We start from the raw sequence: 10083 nt of genomic DNA, 5'->3' as shown, positions 1-10083 counted from the left end.
GCATTTCTCACACACGTCCAAATCAAGAGATCTTAGCACGTTGAAAAGCTTATTCAAACGCAACATGATGGTACCAAAGATTAAAATAAAACATCCACCAAATCATACTAAAATCAAATTAGAATTTAGTTGAACTGTGAGATGCAATACAATTATGGGGTTCACAGTGCAAAATGTATAGATCTGATGGTAGGGATCTTACCACGCGCGTGTAGAACTTTGAGAGTGCGACACAATGGAATCAAGAATCATCAAATTTCATGTTTCTAGCATGAGCTGAGGGAGAACAAGCGTGGGACTGTTTCTAGCATGAGTTGAGCTTGAGCGCGACAAACACCAGTAGATTGGGAATAGTATCCTAATCCGAGGCGGATACTGCTTAGGTATACTTGCTGAGCGTGAGGTTCGTCCCTCAGCGATACCCGCTTCACAGTCGACGGGAGGAATCACATAATACCCGGTTCTCAGCGGCTATCATTCTTTGATCGAGACCGTATATCGGATGGCCCATGTGCCAATGGATCTCAATGGTCAAGCAATCAACGGTGTAAAATATGGGATGGTTGGGAAGATGGCGCATGGGCATCGTACATGAGGGGTGTGGTGGGGCCTTGAATGAAAGAAAGAGGACGAAAAACCAAGTTCCTGGCAGAGGAGAGGAGGGTGCAATCAATTCCTCACTTCCCTTCTTCCGAGGAGAGGAAGGAGTCTCCGGAGGGAAACCAAATCTCCCGAATCCTACCCCCCCCCGGCATATACCAAAATCACGCCCCCCTCTAAACGCCAATACGCTCGCCTGGTAATTCCCCAAAACGTCAACCCTCGGGGCGAGGTAATCCTAATCCTATTTATGGTTTGATTCTTGTAGCGTTGAGATTCAGATCTAAGGTTTCGTTTCTCTTTTCTGTCCTATTATTTGGAATTCCATTGAATTCTTTTTCTTTTTCTTTTGAGGTTTTTGCATGAGAGAGATGAAGGAGGGCGTGCAATCCGACGAGAAAGGTAGGGATTCGGGCTTTTCTTCAAGGAAACCAAAAGTTATAGAAACGAAAAAGGAGAAGAAGAGAAGGTTGATACTCAGCAGCAGTGATGATGATGATGATGATTCTTCATCAAACCACGGCAAGGTTGCCAATCAAAATGGCAATTGTGAGGAAATTGCTGCAGTCGACCACAAGAGAAGAAGGATGACGGATCCTCCTTTTCAAGTCAAGAAGAAGAAGAATAAGACGAAAGATTCTGTAATCCTCAAAACAGAAACCCTACGCTTGAACAAGAAGAAGCCTAGTGATGTTTCTGATCCCCATGTTTATAGGGAAGATGATGAAATAGACACAAAAATAACGGAGATGAACACAAGTCGGGGGGAAGATGCCAACATCAATAGGAGGATGAGGTTAAACAAGGAGTTGTTGTTTAAGTGTAGCGAAGAAAAAAATAATGTTTCTGACCCGTTTGCATATAGGGATGATGACGACGCCGCCACCCAGTTTGTAGATAGAAAGAGAGTTTTGGGTGTTCAAACTGAGAAAAGGATAAAATCTACCTTTGGATTCAAGGGAGATGCCGAGACCAACAGGAAAAAGCTGAAGATAAAAGAAGAAAAGTCATCTGATATTTCTAGAGGGTCTTGGGATCTGGGTTCCAAGCTTCTGGGCCCCACTTGTAGGCGGAGGGATGGTAAAATGGATTGCAGCAGAAGCAGCATGGTTGATAAGAGAACACCACCCTCTAATTTGCCCAGGGATGGTAGTGTCTTGGCAGTTGAAAGGAAGAGGAGAAGCATTGGTTTTGACAGGAAGAGATTTAGGCTGGAAAAGGATGAAAATTTTCGGTCAGTTGGTGTCTCAAGAGACAAGGACGGCAAGAGTGGCGTTTTGAAGTCGCTGCCGAGTAATAATAAGATGAAGGTAGATGGGTTTGAAAAAAGAGATGGTCAGAGGAGGATAGCTGAAGATTGTAGAAAGGACTGTGGGTCTGCCAATGCTCCTCCTTGCCAGGAAGCATCGTTTTCTGGAGAGGATAAGATCCATGAAGAAACAGGTTCCTCTGTTGTAACAGAGAAGAAGAATTGTGCGAAGCAGCAATTACTGAAGAATAGAGTAGATGGTGCCAAAAACAAGGGCAGTGATAGAATACTGAGGATGGGGTTGAAGAAGAAGGCAGAGGACGTGAGTAAAGAAGAGAAAAGATGGGTGGTAGTGGAGCGGAAGGAAAGAGGACAGAAGAGAGGTCGTGCAGAAGAAAAGCAATTACTGCGCGAGAGGATAAAGAGTATGCTCGTCAGTGCTGGTTGGACAATTGATTCTAGGCAGAGGAGCAACAGAGATTATAAGGATTTGGTCTACATTGCTCCTGCAGGAAGGGAATACTGGTCAATTCTCAATGCATATTATGCACTTCAAAAGCAATTAAACTGCGAAGGTGGCAAGGATGGAGCTGGTGGTCAGAAGAAACTCAATGGGACGAAATCTCTGCTTCCTGTGATACCAGTGGAGGTCCTCAGCATACTGCAGCGGAATACAGTCAAGAAGGCTGAAAAACAGCAGCAGCAAAAGAAGAAGAAGAAGAAGAAGAAGAAGCAGCAGCTCAAAGGTGACAAAGCAAGTGTGAGCACAAAGGAAGCCACCAAGAAAGATAAATGCATTAAAGAGACCACCATCGGTGGCCGTATGAAGAAAGATAAACCCAATTCTCGTGTTGCACAAGAGGGCAAGTCACTCAAGGGAAGAATCAAGGAAAATGGTTTAGAAAAGAAGGGCTTTGTCAGAAATGTTATTGGTCGTAGAAATGGGGAAACTTTGCTTAACAAACAAGGTAATTCAGCAGGCTCCAGACTCAAGGAAACACTAGAGTCAGTTAGGACTCGGAAGCCTTCCTGTAAATCCAATGATACTCATTCGCTGCAAGAATCAAAGCATGAAAGGCAGAGAGGATGTACTTTGTTGGTTCGCAGCTCTAGTGAAGGAGCGAGTGCAGACAATGGCAATTTTGTTGCATATGCTGGAAAACGGACTGTTCTCTCCTGGCTGATAGATTCAGGAACCGTGCCCGAGAATGTGAAGGTGCAGTATATGAACAAGAGACGCACTAGGGCAATGCTAAAGGGATTCATCACGAGCGACGGCATTCATTGCAGTTGTTGTAGTAAAATCCTCACAGTTTCAAAGTTTGAGATTCATGCTGGGAGCAAACTTTGTCAGCCGTTCCAAAACATATATGTTGAGTCAGGGATTTCTCTTCTCCAGTGCCAGTTAGATGCGTGGAATAAACAGGAAGAATCTGAACGACGTGGGTTCCATTTCATTGACCTTAGCGGTGACGATCCAAATGATGACACTTGTGGCATTTGTGGAGATGGTGGGGACTTGATTTGCTGTGATGGCTGTCCTTCGACATTCCATCTACGCTGCTTAAATATACAGGTATGTAGAAATTCTCACGCTGATCTGTATGCCATATTGGTCACAGTAAACAATGAAAGGGAATTGCCATATTCTTCCTATCTCCCTTACTTTTTTTCCTTTTTTTGGCAGAGCTATATGGTACTATAAGGTCGACCTCATGGGAACTTCCCAGAGGTCAAGCTGTGTGGGCCCCACTGTGATGTGTGTCGAACATCAACACCGTGCATTTGATGGGCCCCCTTTAGGTTATCGGATATCCCAAAAATCAGCCGTATGCAGAACTCAGGTGGGCCATACCATCTAAAACCATGTGAAGACATGCCTAAAACATAAAAAAGCACTTGGTGGGGCCCACCTGAGTTTGGATGCGGCTGAAACTTGGTCTGACCCCTCATCGAAGTGGGACGCACAATGGATGGGCTGGATTTGTGAACCACATCTTGGTGGCCCAATAAATGATTATGAATGTTTTCATGGGAGGGTAACCCCTCTCAACTGTTGTATGTGGTGTGGCCCACCCAAGTGATGGATTGACTTGATTTTTAAGCCCATGGCCCACCATGGAACAGTGCATCTGACTGATGGGGTAGATGTTCAACACACATCACGGTGGGGCCCACACAGCTCGACCTCATAGTACCATTTCCCATATATATATATAAAGAAACCATGTTATCTGAGATATTGTGATGTCTTTCTGTGGTAGAGGGGGAAGTAAGTGTATGTCATATTGGGCATATTAACCAATGAAAGCGAATTGCCAGTTTCTTTGTTTCTCCCTTTCTTTAATCTTTTTGGGAATTTGGAAAGGGTTCAAACAAACAATAGCATGTTCTATGTTTCTTTCTGTGGTTGGTAGAGCGGGGAGGGTGTTTTGCCGACAAAGCAAAGAAACAAAACAATGACAAAACCTTTTTAAGCCTGCTAGTCCAGACGCAATATGACTAATTACTTGTGGATTCTGGTGGAGCCATCTTGTGGTGTTCTTAAGATTAAATACTTCTCAACCAAAAATACCCTGAGAAGTTAAACCTGTTGATCATTCCTTCATGTCAAATTTACCATTAGTGGTATCAATCTAATACCTTATATATAGGCTGTTGCATGTAGAAGCCTTTCATGAATGGTTTACTCATTTAGCATTTATTTCCCTTGTTACAGATGCTTCCTCCAGGTGATTGGCATTGTCCAAAATGTTCATGTAGATTTTGTGGGGCTGTCTGCAGCAGTTCTCAAGGTGATAGCTCCCGGCTGTTCTCATGCAGTCAGTGTGAGGAAAAATGTATGTACTGTTCTCTATTCATATCCTCATTTCCTAATTTCTAAGTAGCTTCATGTGTTATTTGTTCTCGACGCTCTTGGATATAAATAATTCATTTTAGCATGAAAGCTGACAAGCCATCGCTAATTTTTCTTTTTATAGATCACCAAGGGTGCATTCGGGAAACAGATGTTATACCTGTTGAGCCCAATAGTCCGTGTCTGCCTTTCTGTGAGCTGAGTTGCGAAAAGGTATCACTGCTCATCTTGAGCTTTTTGACACTATTGTTTTTGTTCATGTTATCCAAGCTTACGGTCATTGTCTAGTCCTGTTCTCTTTGCAAGTTAGCTGAAAAATCTTTGCTGTCAATTAATAAGTAAAATATCTTCTGGTTTTTCCTACCCAAATCCCATACAATGATCAAATGGTGGCAGATGGATTATGTAATAGCGCGCACATGTATACACGTGTGTGTGTGTGTACCTGTGTGCCCAAAGAGCAATAAAAGGAAGACATATTGGAAAGGGAAAACAGGACTACAACAGGTAGAGAGCCAAGGCCACCCTTGCTAAAAAATAAACAAAAAGAAGAGACAAACCAATGCAGGCCTACAATAGAGCCCACCATGTGCTAAAATTTGGGCTGTTTGCAGCCAATGTTTTAAACACTACATACAACCATGCACCCATTAAAAAATTTGAAATGGAATTTTTTTAGTAAACAGCTTTTTTGCAAAATCGACACATTGACAATATTATCTAAATATCTCCAATACATTGGCGATACAAGAGACACCTAGAATTTACACAGTTGAAAATATTGGCAATACAAGTGACACCTGGAATTTACATAGTAAAAAAAATTGGTGACATCGATACATTGGCGATGCTTAGCGATACATCGTCGATACTTGGAATTTCTACGATTACTAGTGTTATCGGTATCGCCTAGCTGGAGATGCATATAATATCGGGGATACTTCAAACAATGGTTATAACCATCTTTATGGTCTATATCGTAACAATAATCAACGGCCACCATTTCCGTTATTGTATACATTGGGATGGTATTGAAAAGGGTGGATTTCACCAGGTAATCATTACACTTTCCCAATTTGAATCCTTGGCACAAGAAACTAGGTGATTAATGTAAGAGGAATATGAGATTTCCATTTTCTATCCAAACAAGAACTCAAAATTGGAATTCATGTTTAAATGGTTCTCATGGAAATCATCATTTGATAATTATTGATGTCTCCTTTCTTTTCCCTTGGATTCCATATGAAGAAACACGCCGTAAAAAATGATTTTTTTATTATTTTATTTTTGGCGTGGGGGGAGAAGGGACAAGTAAAGTCTAGTGGCAAAATTCAAAGGCTTTTTTCCAAGAGATGATGGCCTTATTTATAGGTTTCTATGTGGTTTTTTTTTTTTTTTTTTTTTTTCTTTTTCTTTTTTTATAATATAAATAATATCGAGTAACTTTTGGGGCTTTCAAGTTTGTAGCTTGCAGACTTTCTGCTTCTCACCATGAGCAACAAACCCCTGATGGTTGCTCCATGTAGATTTCTTCAACTAGGTCTCCATTTAGGAAGGCATTCTTAACATCCAATTGGTATAGGGGCTAGCTATGATTTGCATGTTGTAATAAAAATTAAAACTCGCACCGAGTTCAATTTTGCAACAAGAGAGAGTTTCTTCATAATCCAGCATTGCAGTTTGAGTATAGCCTTTTACCTCAAATCTGGCCTTTAAATGCTCAATTGATCCATCGGGTTGGTATTTCATAGTGAATATCCACGAACTGCCAATTGTCCGCTTTTTCGGAGGGAGAGAGACGAGACCATGTGCTGGTGCGATGCATAGCGGCAAGTTCTTCTTCCATGGCTCCGCATCACCCTGATGAGCTAACGCATCATGGTGTGTCGTTAAGGCTGTTACGGGGCCGTAAAGGCCGTTACGTAAAGGTAACGGTGGCAACTGTTACACGTTACGAGGTCGTAACGGCCGTAACAGCGGTTATGGAAAAAAAATGACATGTAATTGCCGTTAACAGCACGTTACGTCCCCTATAAAGGCCATAACTGCCCCGTAATTGTCTGTTATGGGGCAAATATAAGTTTTCCATACTTTTTAATCAACATTACGGGGCAAATACAAGTTATTCATAATTCTTTTTTTTCAATAAAAATAGAGATCGTAACACGACCGTTACGGGAGCCGTAATAGCCATTACGGCCCGTATCGTAAAGGTAACGGTGGTGGCCGTTATGGCCACCGTTACCGTTACAGAACACCTTGTTAGGAACTATCACCCGATATAAGGCCAATATAAAAGCATAGGAATGAGGAGTAAGACAGTGGCGTGAGACAAAATTAGAAATGGGGTGTAAAGTATAGGAGTGTGTACCTTTCTGGAGAGCAATGGGAACATCAAGGTTGGATGGGGGTGGCACATGAGTTGGTGCCACAATCAAAGGTGGTGAAAGCGAACGTGAAGTACATGGCTCTTCTTAAGTATCGTGGGATGGTGGGGTTAGAGTAGACGAAAGAGTTATATCCAGAGGGCTAGATAAAACATGGTGAAGCTCAAAATGATCCTCCCCTTCACGAGAAAAATATGGAATATCCTTAAAAAAAGCATGACATCAACGCTCGTATATATGTGATTAGTTTGTAGATTAAAACATGTATATCCCTTTTGAGTGTGAGAGTATCCAAGGAACACGCATTTGGTGGCACACATATCAAACTTATTAGACCATGGGTGGTGCTTTTGGACAAATGTGATGCAGCCAAAGATACGGGGCGACAAGGAAAAGGGAACCACATTGTGAAACAGAATAAAAAAGGGTGTTTGTTCATGAAGAATGGAGGATGACTGTCGTTTTATCAAATAACATGCTGTAAGAATAGCGTAACTCTAAAAACGCATGGGTACATTCATGTGACTGATGAGAGATCTTGCAATGTCAATGTCTTTGTTCTTTCTTTCCGCCACCTCGTTTTGTTGGGGTGTATAGGCACATGAAGTTTGATGGGTTATGCCGGCGGCTAAGAGGTAAGATTTGAAGTTATGTGACACATACCAAGACATTATTAGTATGAAAGAACTTTATTTTAGCATGGAATTGATTTTTGAGCTCATTATGAAAGACTTTAAACATGTCAAAGACCTCGGAACGATTATGCATTAAGAAGACCCAAGTCATGCGAGAGAAGTCGTCGATAAACATAACAAAGTATTGGAATTTGCGCAGATTTGGTATTCGAATATGCCCCTATACATTAAAGTGAGCTAAGGAGAATGGAGAGTGGCTACGATTAAAAGGTATTAGTGAATAGATAAAAGTGTTTTACTAAGTGACATGTCCATATTGAACACAATACAATATGGACATGTCATGCATTTTGAAGCATCTGGGTTAAAAACAATTATTTGGTTTCCTTAGATCAAGGCGGTGGAAATAGAAAACAGAGCGGTGATGCGAACAGAGCGGTGATGCGAATAGAGCGGCAGTGAAAGACAACAGCATGCAAAGCGTATGTTCTAGTGGAGGAACGGGCAGAGCCGTGGCCGATAGACAGAAGGGGAAGGAGATACTAAAGGAACCGGTTGGAGATAATCATACGAACACGGAATCCTCTCAGCAGCGATCTACCGAAGGAATATGGCAACCAGTTTCCACAAAAAATTGGAAAACTATAGAAAACGATAGAAATGTGAGAGATGTAGCAAGCTACCCAACTCTATATGTGAAAGGTTTTCCAGATGGGTGGCTACCTATTAACTTCGTTAGAGTTTTTGGCCGAGCGGGTGCAGTGATGGATGTGGTAAGGCAAAGGGACAGGCAAAACAGAACTTTTTGAGGCTTTGCTCTAGTCAGGATGAGCTCAGAGGAAGAACTAAGTAGGGCAGTTGGGATGTTGCATGGAGAAAGCTTCGGGGGAATCAAGCTGCTGGTCCAGAGGGCGAGATTTGGACCAGAACTCAAACGGATCCAAAGAAGTCAAAACCCAAATACGTTCTCGGAACCGGTCAGCCAACGGAGCTGGACCTATCAGAAGATAGGTGTCTCGTTCAAAGAGGCATTGATTCAAACTAAGGGGAGGCAGAGGGATTCTACCAGCTCCTCTATCGCGATGACGGCAATGCGAAGGGGACGAGTCAGGTCAGAGAAATGGAAGAGGAAAAGGTGGTTTTGAACTCGGTGTTAACCATAAACCAATCTCGTTTGGAACAATAAAAAAGGGAGTTGCAGGATTCAGTTGTGGTAACCACTAGGGAAGGAGCCTCGATACCCCAAGTTAGGAGATGGATTGACGAATGCTGTAAGCTACTGCCAGAACAATTTTCCATCAAACCCATCGGATACAATGAGCTCTGATCAAGGTGAGCCCGGGAGTCAACCCGGATATTCTAATCTGGGCAGGAGCATTACACAAGGAAGGACCGGTTACTACGATTCAGAATTGGGAAGATTTTTCTCTGATAGGAATGGAAGATGTTTGGGTTCTCATATGGTCTGTCCCTCTTGAACTCTGGTATGATGACTTTTTCCTGTCAGCATCATCCATGTTAGGGCAGTTCATTGAACTGGATTTGAAAACGAAGCTAGGTGAGGAAATGGGGGTGATCAGAGCGAGGATTAGGCGGAAGAAGGGAGATATGCTTCCACCCCATATTCAGGTGTGCATTGATGACAGAATCTTATTCTTGCTAGTCCAAAGAGAGAAGAAAGATGAACCCATCCCTAGATGGGGAGATCTCTGGAGGACCAGGGTGCTCCCTCCTCGTCCGAATACGTCTACGGTAGCCATGGAAGACCGTGCAGGAGCACGAAGCCCAAACTCGAATACTCAAAGTTTCGTACCCTAATCCCATCGCAATAGTTGTTCAAAGCTGCTATGAAGTTAGAAACGTTCCGGTTAGCGAGACGTGTGGTCTCGGGATACGTGATTGCGCATCCCAACTATCGTGAGCCTTGGGGTCCTACATCCAGCGATCAAAACACGTGTTCGCCACTTCAGCCGCAGAGCGTTCTCATCGACACGCGCTCAGACGAGATCCGGACACATCAGCAGAGCCAAGTGGAGGTGCCGACTCCCAAGGGAGTCCAACTCTCATCTCCAGTTTCGAGGAAGTGGGATGCGTGGCAGCAGGCGAGATTTGGACAATGAATTTATATCCACGCGGGTGGATGAGATGCAGACACATCGTCAGCGTCAGAGGGAGATCTCGAGAGAGGCCGAGCGCCAGTTACAGATTAGACACAGTGGGATGCGTGGAAGGTTCGGAGACTCTGCAGGGGTTTCGGGAGATGTTCGGGCATTCTTAGTCGGTTCGGATTTAAGTCTTCGTTCGGTCGAGTGTGCTTCAGTCCAACCAAACCTAGTACCCCTCAATCTAAACCAT

At 43.1% G+C, this 10083-nt stretch overlaps 1 protein-coding gene across 1 annotated transcript in view; it reads left to right on the top strand.

Moving 5' to 3' along the window:
* Nucleotides 1-741: 741 nt before the first annotated feature.
* LOC131232419 (uncharacterized) overlaps nucleotides 742-10083 on the top strand; it is a gene marked incomplete at its 3' end in the record, with an annotated part of 37291 nt that continues 27949 nt past the window's right edge. The window contains exons 1-4 of the mRNA XM_058228640.1: nucleotides 742-832; nucleotides 955-3425; nucleotides 4569-4689; nucleotides 4831-4919. Of these exons, the coding sequence (XP_058084623.1) occupies nucleotides 963-3425; nucleotides 4569-4689; nucleotides 4831-4919 (2673 nt within the window). The remainder of the gene's footprint in view (nucleotides 833-954; nucleotides 3426-4568; nucleotides 4690-4830; nucleotides 4920-10083) is intronic.

The sequence above is a fragment of the Magnolia sinica genome, chromosome 18, assembly GCF_029962835.1.
Source record: "Magnolia sinica isolate HGM2019 chromosome 18, MsV1, whole genome shotgun sequence".
Lineage (NCBI taxonomy): Eukaryota > Viridiplantae > Streptophyta > Magnoliopsida > Magnoliales > Magnoliaceae > Magnolia > Magnolia sinica.
The sequence above is the reverse complement of the archived record's forward strand: the minus strand, read 5'-3'. Positions and strand labels throughout refer to the sequence as shown.